This window comes from Pithys albifrons, chromosome 9, assembly GCF_047495875.1.
Source record: "Pithys albifrons albifrons isolate INPA30051 chromosome 9, PitAlb_v1, whole genome shotgun sequence".
NCBI classification, from domain to species: domain Eukaryota; kingdom Metazoa; phylum Chordata; class Aves; order Passeriformes; family Thamnophilidae; genus Pithys; species Pithys albifrons.
The window spans coordinates 29,288,483-29,304,397 of NC_092466.1; the positions used below are offsets into that span (position 1 = coordinate 29,288,483).

At 37.0% G+C, this 15,915-nt stretch overlaps 1 protein-coding gene across 2 annotated transcripts in view; it reads left to right on the top strand.

Annotated features, from left to right (window-relative positions):
• Positions 1-15,915, top strand: part of GRID1 (glutamate ionotropic receptor delta type subunit 1) — a 492,238-nt gene that overhangs the window by 372,411 nt on the left and 103,912 nt on the right. For both annotated transcript variants that reach the window (XM_071563483.1, XM_071563482.1), the window contains exon 5: positions 4,716-4,769. In XM_071563483.1, coding sequence (XP_071419584.1) covers positions 4,716-4,769 — 54 coding nt within the window. The remainder of the gene's footprint in view (positions 1-4,715; positions 4,770-15,915) is intronic.

The following is a 15,915-nucleotide window of genomic DNA, read 5'->3' on the forward strand; positions in this document are numbered from 1 at the left end:
CAGAGCATCATGCCCAGTATATAAACTGGGGGGAGTTGGTTGGGAGACACCAATCACTGCCTGGGCCTGGGCTGGGCAATGGACAGAGTGGTGAGAAGCTGTATTGGGAACCACTTGACTTTCTGAGGTTTTACTTTTCTCTTTTTGTTGTCTCCTTTTTAATGACAGTTATTTTTAAATTATTATATTTTATTTCCATTTTTAAACTCTTCTTATCTCAACCTAGATGTTTTACCTCTTTTTTCTGATTTTTCTCTCATCCCATGGGGAGAGGTGAGAGTGGTGAGCTGACTGGCTAGTTTCCATTTTCTAACTGTGAACTCCCCAGTTTACTGTTTCATTTTTATTTTTCACTTTGGAAAGCTATGATGCTCCTTTTGTTTATCATTCATGTAAAGGATGTGTATGCAGAAATCTTTACTACTTTGATACTCTCCTAGGAAAAGAGCTGGTGGTTCTTTTATATAATGGATTTCAGGGTGGCAACCCTTGTTTCCAAAAATTGAGATACAACAGGAGCCTTGCGTTTGCCACCTGCAAGACATTTCCTTCTAGGATCCCAGGGCTGGTTATGGGCCTTCCAGACATTCCTACTGCCTGTTCCCCTGGGTACATAGTAAGGAGACAACAGGTTTGCAACTAATGGATGTAATTCTAAACTCTCCAGCACATCCTGCTATCACTCCAGCAGTCTGCCTATGTTTGTTTGAACATCCACCAGCATCTCTCTCAGTTGTATCCAGGCACTCATCCCTGCATTGCTTTTCGGCAGCCTGTTTTTGCTGTTAACAGCAAGGTCTTGACCCTGGCAAAGGAGCCAGGCATTGTGGGAAAGAGCCTTCCCTATTACTAGCCAGTCATTATGTCCTCGAAGAGGTTTTCAGTTTCAGATTTTTTGAGAAGGTCAGGAAAGGATTTTTTTCTGTTCCTTTTCTTTTTCTTTTTTCCCTGCAGAATTATTTCTGAACATAGCAGTATTTATTGCTTACTTTCCTAACTTCTCCTTTTAATCCTGCAACTGCCATTACATAAAATAATGAACCAAGTTACTTATTCATAAAGGCAATGGAAATATTTGTTCTCCTCTGTGTTCCAATAGAATAATGTTGTCATGGGTTATTGGCAGTAAATTATTTTAAGTTATATATTTAAAAAACAAAGCTATATACATGAAACTATCTGATTTTTCATGAAGCATTTTTTTTCTTTGTTGCTATGAGATCTGAAGTCTTAATGCCTGTATTTTGATTTTCAGTGTCTTCTTATTTCATTTCTATTGAAATGATTTCTACTGAGAAATTGTAAAGTTTTCTGCATTCACTGTTCCTCTTCCTATTTTCCAATTCAGGCCCAATTTTGCAAATTTCATGTTTATATTGTCACTAATAGAGGTCAACTGAGTGTACTACAGTTGTCTTGCTTGGGTTCTTCATTTTGCATTTGCCTCTTGAAACATAGTTGGGGAGGAAGAAGGGAATACAATTTCAAATAAACCTTTTCAAAATTTGTAGAAGCTATTTGCTATTCTAAGGAAAGATGGATGGTCTTTAATTTCCAGTGTGCTGTTAATCTCAAAAGCAGATTTTCTATTTGATATTCTATTTGATCTATTTGATTTTCTGTTGTGAGTCATTACTCCCAAGTGCCAACTAGACCCTATGTTCATATAAAGTATAGAAAGAGCTAGGACATTTTACACCTCTATTAATAATTTTTTCATGAAAACCCCCATTACCTATTTTAACATGTGAATCCTGCCCCAATAGATGGCAGCACTTTTCCTCAGCCACAGAAATCTCACAAATTCCTAGTGTACTTTCTTTCTATAGAGTACTATGAAATAGATCCTTCAATGGTGCTTCCTGAGCAATTCTTTTCTTTTTGAATGGAAGAACACAAACATAAACGAATGGCAAGGTTTTGAACAGCTTGAATAATTAAAAATGAGTGACAATAATCTGATACATTTTTCCTTTTTAAAGTAAAATAAACTCCATAACTTACTAAAATGTAAATTCTTTCTTATTTTGAGAATTGTCAATGATTTTTCCTATGATATCAGAGGTCTCCAGGGCCTTGCTCTTTCATGAGCCTCCGGCAATACACCGGTGCTATCAGAAAGTTGAAACCTCTGGTTTTGCAGTAGATTATTTTAGGCTTTTCTAAGACAGCCAGTCTGTAAATATGGTACAAAATCTGAAGCACAGTATGCATGATGTTTCTGCTCCCTCTCAGCACGTTTAGGTTTCGAGTAATGGTTCATGCAATGTGTTGTGGTTCTGCACAGAAGACATTTAGAGCTATTTAAATGTAGCTATCTACAGAGATGTTTCTAAATACATTTCAATCTATTAGAATGCAGAGCCACTGACTCTGTAGGAGGAGCACTGAATGGTCTAGCACTCTGATGACTAAAGAGAAACTCTTAGCGGCCTAAATTTAGGCACCTCATTTGAAAAAATTTGGCCCAGATATGTGAACCCAGAAGAATGAGTTATGATACTTCATTTCAAATTCCCTGGCTCTTTCAGCTCCCCAGACTTAGCATTTATTCATACAAATTGCTCACTGTTGCAGATAAATCACAAAATGTAGCCAGTGCAATAACTCTGCACCTGAGCATTATTTAATTCTGCTTTGCTAATGCTGGCAGTACTTTACTTTTTTTCTCTATATGTTACAGCACTTGGCTATTTTGGCTTTGGCGGAACATGTTTGGGGGTGAATAGGAAGAAAATGTACAAGTTTTTGCCCTCCTGTTCATCACTGCTAGTTTTCCAAAGATCTGGTGTTCCTCAGTTATGTGGTCAGTTTAATTTTCCTGCCAGCTTAAAATAAATGCAAAGGAGACAATTGCCAAGGGGGAAATTTTTTCGCTGTGTGGTTAAGAGAGTATTATTTTGTCAGAAGTGTTGTCTCTAGTGGTTCTCCTCTGCTTTGACACCTGCTTTCATTATTTTCCCATAATGCTGTTTATGGTGATGAAGATAATTACTGTTCCCTGTCCGTGTTGATTTTTTTCTTTTGACAAGTTTGCAGTTTCTCTTTTGGTATTTTTATCTCTTTAGAGGAGTACTTCACCTTGTGAATAGATGGAGGTATGTGTGTTGCCCACAAGTTTCCTTATGTTTGTGTGGGCTACACAAATGAGTAAAATTTCAAAACACACTAATTGGAAAAAGTAATTTATACCTTTTTAGGAAAACGAAAACACAGTATAAGCTAAGATTAATGTTAGAAGTGCTGGTGTTGGCTACTTAGTGAAGTTTTGCTTTGTGTTTTTTCTGGGATCGGGTAACAGTATTCCCTTAGCCTGGATTATGGATGGATCTCCTGTCATTTCACTGCAGCCTTAGAAGTTGTGGGCGTTCATTCTAAACCAGTCATCTGTAGTCAGTGTCGTAAGAGAAGGTGATTCATCCCATCTATCACTAAATATCTGAGAGGCTTATTATGCAAATCTGTTCTGAAGAGGAAGGTGGTTGATGATGTTCCTGCTCAGCCCAGTGCCACAGTCTGCAGAGCCTCTGTACCAGTGCAAGTGTTTTTAAATCAAGTGTGGAAATTAGCCAGGTTAAAAAACTTTGGCTGGAAGTATTTTGTTGATCTGTATTTAGTTTTTAACAGTGTTTATTTCAGTGATTCATAGGGCCATTTATAACAGGGCAATATCTGTTCAATAAATGGGGTCATACTGGCACAGAAGAAAGAAGTGATTGAAGGCAGGATCATTCAAAACTTTGTGTAATGAACTGCCTGCTGAAATACATTTGTGCACTGGGACTGTCCTGTTTTATTAGGTGAGGTGAATACCCAATAGTAGTTGTTTAACCATGTATTAAGCAGGACATTAGCAATATCACCAGCAGTGCAGTGTACACCCCTTGATGCTTGCTATAGCTTTATGAGACTATTAAGTATCTTGAAATGAGTTTATCTATGTCAAACAAAAGAACAGTTAGAAACTTGCATGTATATTGCCAAATGCTTCCACTGAGGTCCTGGTACTTGCATTACTGTTTGTCCTAGCATTTTTTCCCAGTTTTAGCTTCCTAGTGAACCAGGAGGGTTACATGTATATGGATAAGTATGCTAACTGCTGAGATGGGCTGTTTCTTTATGTATAGTGATTATCCAAGTCCATACCAGGAAGCCAGAAAAAGTGACTATGCAAATCATAACTTCATTTTGAGTCTTCTGTAAATACGAAAAGAGGATGACTCGTATGAACTTCACTTGAGTGTCTCAGAGTGGTGTTTTCATTAAGTAGGTTGACTAACAGTTAAACTATTAGACTTGTAATGAGGTAGACAGTGTATTTGGGAAGCATATTGAAAGAAAATCCAGCCTAGTAGGATGCATTAGATACATCACACAGAAGTGAAATCTTATGAACTGCATATTTGGTGTGCAGTTGTTCATCACAAGAGCTCTTTTGCTGATGTACCCTGCTCCAATATGTTTTTTTGGCACATATATACATGGTCAGGGTACTTTGTTTTAGGAACTGAGGTCAGGGAAAGGTGACTACCACCAATAAGATCCTGTCCCATGAAGCAGCGGGGAAGAGATGAAAAGAACTATACTGAAGCAATGCCAATAACAATGAAAACAATCAAAATGAGCTTTATAGTACATTTTTATATGAGTTCATATGCAATATATTTCACATGTTTTATTTATTTTTATTATTATGTTTCTTTTTATTTTTGTAGGCTGTGGAAACCAACCTTGCATCAAAGGATAGTCACTGGGTCTATGTAAATGAGGTAAGAAAGTCAAAAGAGAAAACACAGCTGGCTACATTCATTCATCACCATTTTCTGTTTCATATGTTTTGACACACCAAACTGAGCATACACACAGCATTTTTGCTTTTTGAATGACACAAGATGCAAACTCTGTAGTGTCATTGCTTGTCTGTCTTAGTTGAATTGGCAGAGGTTCAATACCAGAGGTCAAGATAAAACTTCCAATATACCTCGTAGCAGCTGGGAGACTTTATTTTTACCTTCATGCTGATGCTATTTCATTAGCAAATTAGGAAGCAGAGAGTATCAAAAGAAATCTCAGATACAGGCATCTCTGCCAGGAGCTCACCCTTCACTGCTATGAAAGCCTTCATGTGGATGCCAGGACAGGAAAGAGCATTGAGGCTGGTTGCAAGCTTAGCCCATTCAAATTTACATGATATACAGGTTTTCTCTAGTGTAGAACTGTGTTGGTGTATTGGCTAAGATCCAGAACAGCATAGATTCAAAATGTGGTTACCTCTCTGCAGCGAATTGTGTCCTGTCCTGCTGTTATGATTATTCATTTTACCTCAGTACCATGATGCCTTTTGGGAATCCATTCAGATTCATATTTAAAAAGCAATGAAATATCATATCATATATAATAATTTATAAATCACTAATAAATGGCAGTATTTTATATTTGTGGTTTTAATAATGATTCATTAAAAGATAGCAAAATATCTAAGTTATAAAGAATGGTGTTCACTGTCTTATTTTTATATTTTAAGTCCATAGCCTTTAATTTAATAATGAATTCCTTTGTTAATTTCTCATTCTTTTCTTTGCATCAAGTTAATAATTTTGGGGAGGCAACTTTTAATAGTAACTATAAATTGAATTGTGTGGCTCTGTAATTAAATAGAGGTTAGGGAAAGCAAGTGAAATCCCATCTGTAAAGTCTTTATAAATTCTTTCTAGTCCTTGTTATATTTAAGTACCTCCTGGTTTGTCAGCTGCAGTAATGACCCACTACAAAACATCAGCAAGATGCCCAGAGAGTCAGTGTTTATATTCACATAAAGATAATACAGTGCATATTTCCCTAAACATTTATAGAGAGGGAGTGTGTGAATTTTTTTATTGCTGCCATTATTGTTCAGATGTTAAAATTCACTTCATGAGGCCTGAATCTGTAGCATCACAATAAAAGCCTTCAGCACTCATGCACTAACATGTGCATGCACACACATGGGCAAACACATCACATGGGGTGTCAATTCTTCCTCTCTTCTGGGAGCTTATATTCCTTCCCTTTTATGGCTAAAGCCTGGGTAGGGAAGCTATGATAGCATTGTGTAAATCTAAAGTATAACTTTCTAGTGAAAAAATATTAGTGCTCGTAATTATCAATGTCGTAAAATGAAATTAAATTCGAACAGCTAATTACAGAAGCTTTTTAGACTCATGAGACTTTGGAAAATTCTTTGCAGGTAAAAAGAGCAGAAAATATCTTGACTATCCTCTCTTTAACAGAATATTGTTTTATTACTTAAAGCTATGGGGAGAAGGCGGCCCATCAAGCATCCACATGGATGTGTCTATAGAAGGATGGACTTTCCTTAGGGCTTGCTTCTTATTTCAGTGTACACACCCCCATGCAATCAAGAAGACAGACTGATCATGCTTTCCATGTAAAAGTGCCCAGCTGGTAGGAGTGAGAACTGCATGAGCACTTGATGGAAAATATAATGCCGATTGTTGCTGTGATTTGCAGAATGGAATTAACTTTTAATTCCCCACAGTCAAATCAGCTCTTTTTGATGTAATTCCACAACAGTAGCAGTCCATTATGTAAATGAAACAAAAACTCAAGACATTTTTTCTCCCAGGCAGACTGAAAATCCTAGACTTTCCTGTTCACCCTGTGTTCTGTGTGACCTAATGATCCCCTGCAAGGAGAGAGAGGTAGGGCTGACTGACCCAAAGGGGCAGTAGCTGGAAAAGGACACAATGACATTTTTTCCCATTGAGGTTCCTTGTATGACAAGCATTGGATTATAAACAGTCTCTTTAGGCTTTTCTCACTTGACAAAGAATTTCAGGGCTTTGTACAGCTTAGGCTGCTGAGGTCTACTGATCTGGAACACCTTTTATGTGCCCTGTCTTCCACCTCTCATCAAGTCAGGATCTGAAACATGGACTTTGCTGTAGTAAGAATGAATCCATAGCATGGTATTATTTCAATGAGAGATATCATTATTCTCTTACTTAAATCTGCTTTACTCTGTGTACTGACAATCTAATAAGCATTTGTCATTTTTGTTCCTTGTGCACCTTCTCATACAATCAGATAGGACTTACGTTTTGCAGTCAGAACTTATTTTATCACTTAAATTTTGTTAGGTGAGTAACACCACCAAGCTTGGGATGAACTAACTTAAATCTGTCTGGCTGGTAAGCTGATTATACAGCAAATGGACAAATGTGGAATATGAGAGTTGTTACCAAATTACAGAGCTGTAGTGTCAGAATCCTGTTGGTTAGTTTTCAATAACCCAGGTCTGTGTGCTGGATACTTCAGTTTGGATACCATTGCTGGTGCAGAAGGAGTCAGGCAACTCAGTGAATTGGGAGTTGAATTTACTGTATGGGGTTGGAAGGGTGAAACATTACATGGCAAGTTTTCTAGGATAAGTGAATACATAGGGATAGGTCATTGCAGGCAATATCATGTCCTCATATGTCCTCTGAAGCCAAGTCATAAAAAACTTTACTGCTTTAAAAATATATATTCTTACGTGTGTCTACTTTTCCGATTTCAGACTGTTATGTTATCAAAATTGCAGAACTGTCAAAAGTACTGGAGATCAGAGGAGGAAAAAAATGTTTTTCTAGCTACCCACCCACTTTTAGATTTATATTTCATTATCTGCACTCTTATTTTTATTCATCTGGAAATACTAAATCATCCCTTATATTCGTTTAGGAAGCAATTCTACCTGAATTCTGGGTTAAATATGTCCAGTAGCTTTTTAAAAGCAAGAATACTTGTGATTTCTGTGTAAATCCTTTCAAAAAGACAACTCGTTGTAGCAATGACATGCTTAGCTGTGTCTCCAGAAAAATCCAAAACATTTTATTACCTGGCTGTGGTGGGAGTTGCCAGTAACTACCAGTTTGTACCCTATGGAAGATCTGTTAAACCATATCTAGTGTTGTGCCTGTATCTTATTATGGCTAAGGAAGAATGGGCTGACGAAGCCTGAAGATAATTGGTGGGAAAGTGATCATCACTGTTTGGAGAAGGGCAAGGGTTGAGGAAAGGACAATAGAGATAATGGACATCAATAAAGATTTGTCCAACTTCACAACTTTAGGAAACTAGTAGCCCTTTTGGAAAAATAATACAAAATGTAAAGGATGGCAAAAGAACTGAGGAATTCTGTGAAGGTGAAGGCATAACAAGGTATTGTGCTTCCAATGGGTTAACTTTAGAGAACTTGAAATCCTAGATGAAGAAAAAGTGTTGAAAAGAAAAAGAGCTAGGGAGGAGTGTAAAGGTGTAAAGAAGTAAGTGATTGTAAAATGAGGTTGTGGTGCAAAATGACTCATACCAGGTATCATAAAAAGCAACCAGAAAAACTTTAGACATAACAGAAGATAAAGGAAGGTATAAGCCAATTACTTGTTGGGAAAATGAGATTTTAATGTTTTTTACTGCATTCCTTGATGTCGACTTTATAGAAACTATTAATTATAACCAGATTATTAAAATATATTGTAGTAGATCCAGTTTATTTAGATAAATCTGAGGCAATGCACCAGATGAGAGTCAATATAGAGAAGTGCTGAGTATTTTTTCTATGGCTACAAAATGAGGTATAGCTGGTGACCATCTGCAGGAGCAGCTTAGAATCATTGTGGATAAAAACCAGAATGGCAATCGATGCTGTTGTGGTCTCGCTAAGCAAGCAAATGTAGTTGTGAGATTACTAAAAACATCTTCTGTAAGATAAGGAAGGCAGTTATTTTACTCTGGCCTTGTTGGAACAATGCTGACAGTTTTGGGTAAGACACTTCAAAATAAAGCAAGAGAATGCAGAACAATACTGAAAATCCAGAGGAAAGCACGTACTATGATGAAAACTTGGTAGAATATGACCCATATGGAAAGGCTGAAAAATTTAGGGTTGATTCCTGTGAAACTCATAAGATGGAGCAAGGATATAGCAGTACAAACAAAACAAAAATCTGATCAAATGTTCACTTTAGACAAATAAAGGAAATGCAATTTAGTCTTCTGCTGTAAAAATGGGATATAGTATTGGAAAATGGTTTATGATATAAATACGATAGTGTATAGGAAAAAGTTCCTTGGTTACCTTCTTTCATCTCTCATCATCTGTCTCTTCACACCTAGTTCTGCTATTGTTTTTTATTCTTTGTTTTTCAACATCCTACTCACATTATGTAAGTCTGCTAAATAGTTTCACATGTCAGTATGGAAGGACAAATACAACTGTGTTTTGAATGCCACTGGGTATTTTCTGATCTGCACCTTCTGTTCTAGGTCTTTTCACATATCTTTTTTTTCAATATGGTTTATGACAGTGACAGTTTATACAAAAAGTCACAGCATATACTTCTTATCGAATCACTTATTCAATACTTTTGGTGGCAAACATAAGTGTATGGGAACTGTGACTCATATTTGATTTCCAGTCCTCATGGACTCCATCCTTCTTTGTCTACTACTGAGTAAGCTGGAACGATTGTGTTTGATTAGATTCTGTCAGCCAAATCCACCCTTGGGGCTGCCTCAGTGATTTGACTTAGCCAGGGATGAACCTAGCATCATATGTCTTGATACCAGTCATTTGTAATGGGAAATTATATTGCAACTGTAGGTAGTTTTGATAGAAGAATGCCTAGTAATGGATTGCTAGCACTTTCAGTGCTTTAAAAAACAGTTTTAATTGTAAGGTGTAAAAAATAAGTCTGAAAACTGAAGATTAGAGCTTCTACTTGACTGATTCAGATCAATCCACACAAATCAGATACAAAGGAGTTTTTGTTACTAACACAAAATAGCTTCTTTTTTAGTCTTAAAATCGCCGTGTTCTGTGCCATATGGATTAACAAATGCTGAAATTCAATTAATATTCCCTTCTAAATTCTCAAACCTGAACCAAGGCAATAGAGGGGAGAACTAGTAGAAATTTCTTTACATTAGTTCCTTGCTGTCTAAATGATCAGGTACTCTCTAGAAAGGAATGTACTTTGGAGTAAAGAAGTCCTCATTGTAGGCTATGTATCAAGCCCCGTGGGTTGACTGTGTTTCTGAATCTTGCAGTTTAGCAGACAGTTTAATGCTGTACAGAATAACTTGACTCTAAGGCTGAATAGGGGCTCATTTCTTTGTCACTTAGAAAAACTTGTACTGTCGTTTGTCCCATTTAAAAGCAAGCAAACAAAAATCAACCAAATGGTCTACACTGCGAAAATTGTGGGGTGCATTGCAGAAAGGTAAGTTGTATTTGTAATGGCCCTTGCAAATTCAAAGTTGTTTCTTGTTTATAGATTGAATGTGGTAAACCAGCTGATCTTCTTGTACTAACCTGAGCTTAATAACTAGGGCTTTTAAAAAATCATCAATAGCTTTTACAGTGCTAACCATAAATACAGTTTAAAAAAAAAAAGTCAGAGACCCGTTTGTCATTGGTGAAGATCTGTTTTCAGTAAGAAATCTGAAACAGCTATCACAAGGCTGTAGAAATGGAGTACTATGCAGATTCAGAATTCATAGGAAAGGAAAGTATTCAGTAGTTAGAAGAAAACTGAAATTATTAAAAGCTTTAATTGAAAAATAAACTAAGCTTGCATTAACACCCAGAAAAGGATGCTTTTGAATATTTTCTCTTTTAAATTGACAGAAAAGATCCTGATGTGGAAAAGTTGAAGTCAGTAAGCACAGAGAAACTACTATAGCCATTGCATCTGTAAGGTATTTGATTAAATTCATCCCAGTTATGATGATACTTGTCAGAAAAGCCCTCAGAGTTGAGAAAGAAGGGAGAAGTGAAGTAGAAAGAAAAGTTCTTGCGATTTTTTTTTGCAGGAAAAGTAATAAAAAGATTTGAAAACATAAGAAAAGTACATGTTTATTCAGTGGTGAGAAGCCTTAGACAGAAAGTTAGAGTGCTAAGGGACTTGGGAAAATCTGGGCCATGGTGAGATGATATTGTCCTCATCACTGGAATGCAAATCAGAAATTTTAGATGGCAGTTGACCTTATTCTTCCTTTTTGGGTAGAGTACACTGTTCAAAGGATACTGGTTTTGTTGCTAGCAGTTCAATTTGTATCTCTTCAGCTGACTGATCAAGCTTTCCCTAACTCAGCCTAAATGATGAGTCAGAACATGGTGCAGAAAAACGGCTATTGATGCTTCTTCCTTCCTCCTTTCAGGACATTTTCTCAAAGCAGGTTTCTGTTCATGCTTCTCTGGGCTCAAGCTCAATTCTCTTATTTCTGCTGTTTCCATAGGTCTCTCTTCACCACTGTTTCACTGTCTGTAGGAGGCAGTTTGCTATATGCAGGACAAGAAAATATCCCATCATCTCTTCCCTGACATGACATACTTCTTACTTTCCATTTCTCTCCTGCAGCTTTATTGCTTCTGCCAATATTTGTTTTCTTTCCTTTTACCACATCAGACATGACCAGTGTGTCCCATCCTCTTGATCTGAGAATCTGGTGCTTCTCAGCTGTCATCTGGGCACTTCTTTATTATTTTCCTCTATTAAATATTTTTTTAAAAGTTGAAAGAAATGAGCAGAAAATAGAATAGTAATTATCAGATAAAGTCTATCTCAGCAAGCTACTTTTTTCCCCAGGGGTAGCATGTAGGAAGGTGTTAGATAATGAATGATGAGCAGAGTTTTCCTAGCACATGGCTTGTAGAGCAACATTGGGGGAACTGACTTTGGAAGAAAAATCCCTTATGAATACAGTGTTTGTTCTTCACTTTTGCTTCGATATTTTGTTGGGATTTTTTGTCGTTTTTTAATTTTTTTCTTGAAATTTCTCTTTTATATGTATTTTGGGTAATGAGCAGTAAGATCCTGTGCAAATTTGCTTCTGGAAATTGTTATGGCCTAATTTTTACTAGGGTAGAGCCAGGACTGTCTGATAGACTGGAATTTTTTCTTAGTATTCCTCTTCAAGTGGAAGTGCCTAAGATTATTTTTTTTTGTTTCACTTTGAAGCATCAATCTGTGTAATGATATTTATGTTCACTTTGATAACCAGAACTTAGTAAATCTGTAACACTTCCCCATGTCTTACTTTTGCTTGAAAAAACCCAGACTTTTTAATGATCATTTGTTAATGCATGCAGGGCAAGCATTCTAAGACATTTAATACAAAAATGAACAGGGTAAAAAAGTAAAAAAAGTTGAATAGACATACAAGCAACACACTGTGAAAATTTCTTAAGATTTAGAAAATAACACAATTCAGTGCAAAATTTAGTAATTTACTATTGAAATTTATTCCCATTGTATTCCAGGTACTCTGTTACTTTAAGGAAATCTTATTTCTCTCCTTTTGTCCACTATCTTTTAAACTGTACAATTTATATCTTACTTATTTTCATTAAACAATCCATGTGGTTTTGACTTTTCTTTTTTACTTATATGTGTTTGAAAGATATACAAATACATGAAACTGTACTGCATGTATATGTGCATCCTGCACAAAGAAATTAGGGTTTATATTTGACCTGAAAAGTGTCTTTGTCAGCTAGGAGCGAAGTTATAGAAAAGTTTTGATGAGTTGTTTATCAGTGAATTCTCCTCTAAAATAATTATTAGTTGTTTTGTCCAGCTTTTACTAACTATGCTATTTTCTTTTTTACTTTTTCCCTGAGAGAATGACTTTTGAGTATGTAATAATTTTCTGTTAATTTTCTGCTATGATCTGAGAAAGACATCTGGACACCCAGTGCAGAACCCTTATATCTAGAAATAGAGCTAATTCAATTAAATTATAAATACATCCCTGTAGAGATTTTTAGGAGCTTTGGGTAAAAAGAAGAGAAGTGAGGTAATGTTGGATGTGTGGGAGGACAATGAGGATGGGAGTTGGCCAGGTGGTCATGCAGACTTGTATTACAATGCTTTCTGTGCTATGAAAAATGGATGTGCCCTTTCCTTAAAGGATTCATCTTTATGGATGCGTCTGTGTGTGTCTGTTCATGTGGGATGCAGAGAAGCCAGAATAATGTCAAAGTTGGATAAATCTATGTGCAGGGTAAGCTGTGGTGAACATTCTAAAAAAAAATAACTAATTGAATGATGTTTTCTGGATTTTCAACAAGTGTCCCTTGTAAATAGTAAATAGTGCATTGAGGGGAGTTAGAATAACCCAACAAACAGTATTGATACTGATATTGAAATAAATCAATGTATAAATCTGTACCTTGTCTCAACGAGCATTCCTGTCCTCATTGCCATTCAGTTTAATCCTCCAGTTTTCTCAAGGATATGCTTTCTGGAAATATACTTTGGTTCTTTAAATTATTAATGTCATTAAAATTTATAATTTTCTGTCATTACCTCTAGGAAAATAGAGACTGTAATGTGAAACATAATTGTCTCATTTTGCGATTTGTGTTATGATAGTTGAGCACAACTAGAGCGGATTTAAATATTCCCCTGAGCAATAGGACTAGATATTGCACACTAACTGAACTTCTTTGTGTGTAGATAAATAAATAAATGAATTAATTTCCCAAATAACCAATACTTATGTGCAAATAAATAGATAATGCCAGAAAAATTTGCCATTATTACACAGCATGAACAAAAATACAGTGTATAAAGGAATACCTTTTAAGCATTGAGTCAGGTGGTGAGAACTACTGTTAGCCTGGGTGAATAGTCAGTCTGACTACCAGAATATTTAAGTGCTCTCTGCTATATTGGGAACAGCCAGAGTCTTTCCCTTACTAAAGGAAAAAATGAGGATAAGAAAGATATGAGAACATCTTTTGTCCCCAGGTAAAGTGTTGTCCCTTCACCTTCATTCAAGAAATTCAGTATTTAAAAGCTTTAGGGCAAACTACTGTTACAGGTGCAATAAGAGGTTGGGCTCTTTAACCTGGAACAAAACATGTCCCTGAAACAAGCAGAACCCACCATAAAGTAAAACTTTACCCTGTAATGCAGGAGCGAAGTGATGAGATCATGAAAGCCAAAAAGTAGGCATTTGATATCAGATTTTTTCAAGGAGTTCTTGCTGAGCCCAACCAGCTGATAAACTCTACTTGGAATAAATGGTAATCTACTGTGTACTGGGTAATGATCCAAGAACAAAATTGGAAATTTGGGATGCATTTATTTGGGGGGGAAAAACCCTCTAGGGCCAAATTAAATAATTTGCTCACAGTGTAAAGAAATTTTTTGTATCATGTGCAGGAAGAAAACATATTACTTTTTAAACAAACAAGTAGATGAATAGACTTTAATTGTAAGACCAGTGTGAAATCTGTTTTCCGTTGTGACTCTGAGTCTTAGAAGTACCTTTTGGATATATGTTGTTATTCTGTTGGGTGTAAAAGTAAGAATGAACTTCACATGTATTTCTTTTTCCTATTTTGGCTTGCTTTTATTTAATTATTCCCCCCCCCCCCCCCCCCCCCCCCCAATTTATCTCATTTGGAACACAGGTGGCCTTTCTGCATGTGACCTTTAAGGTCTCATGTGCTCCTAAACCAGGACTCTTAAGTTTCCTGGAAACAAGTTTGCAGGGCTTTTCTGTGCAAGGCAAGAGAAAGGGGTGCTCGTTTCCCCTTGTGGGAATCCACAGCCAGGCCTGGGATGGCTGTGACCTGCTCTTCTCTGCATCAAGCACCTGGCCATGCTTTCCTGCTCCTAGACCTGCTCAGGTGCCCTGGAATGCTGCCTGTGGCTGTACCACCCTGGGAACTGGCTTGGAAAGGCCCATAGTTACCGTCAGTGTTTAGAGCACCAGTTCAAAAATGCAGACATATAGACCTTTTGTTCCCAGTACTTTCAACAGCACCGTTTTTCCCCTGTGCTTTTACATTTCTAAAAAGGAACCCAATTTCTAAAAGGAATGGATCATTTGCCGATATAAATATCCATCCCCTGAAAAAAAAAAACCAGGAGCTTTGTTCCCCTTGGCAATATGTCCTGAACTGAGGCATTGAAGGATTTAGCTGCTGTCAGGTGGTTGCACAGAAAAAGGTGGCACTTTCAGGGTCAGATTTAGCCACATTTACATTCTGAAATTCCCTCCAGAGGCTCCCATTTTCCTTTGGCTGTATAGAAACATGGCTTTTACATTCAAGACTCACTGGGTGCCTATAGCAAGTGGGAAGAAGCTGGTTTAATGTGCCTATCATAGCTGATTTCTTTTACTACCTTTCTTCTGAAAATCCCATGGAGGAAGCAGTTCTGATCTGCTACAGATAGGCTTAAAAGTCTCAGGTGAAGCATTTTGACACATTTTTTCACAGGTTATGAGACATCTTTGAAAGGCTGTGTATCATTTGGAGAGGACACAAAATGTGTGTGGTGTGATCTGAACTGAAGGTTTGGATGATTTGTGATTCTTTTTCTGTTTCCAGCCCCTCAGCCTGAGTGTTCCTGCCAAGGGCTGCAGCCTAGGAGGTTATGAGTTAAAGCTCTGCTGTAAAATTGCCTCTCCCTCAGACTGTAGCTTAGCCACAGTGGGTGGTTCTAACACCCCCAGCCCCACAGAAGAGAAATCCAAGGCAGCAGCCTGGAGGAATCCATAGAGTTTGTGGGTCTGCCTCAGTATCTCACTGCAAGGCTACACGTGCTGCCCAGCATTTTCTATGAAGCTTCAACATTTTTTCTTTTATAAGAACAGATTTATTTTCCGATTTACTGTTTTCATGCCACACCAGTCGGTCTGTCGTTAATGCAAAGAATTTCACCTTCTGCAGTTAAAAATTCATATTCCTAAGAAATGATGGGAAATTGGCAAAGAACTCAGACTAACCTGAGCCAAAGCTACAGTACTAGTCAACCATAACAAGTAATTATAATAACCCCATGGTCATTTCAGTCACAGCTTGACAGAGAAAATGGCAAGAAAACAAAACAATTTTTTTCTTGAATGTAAGATGCC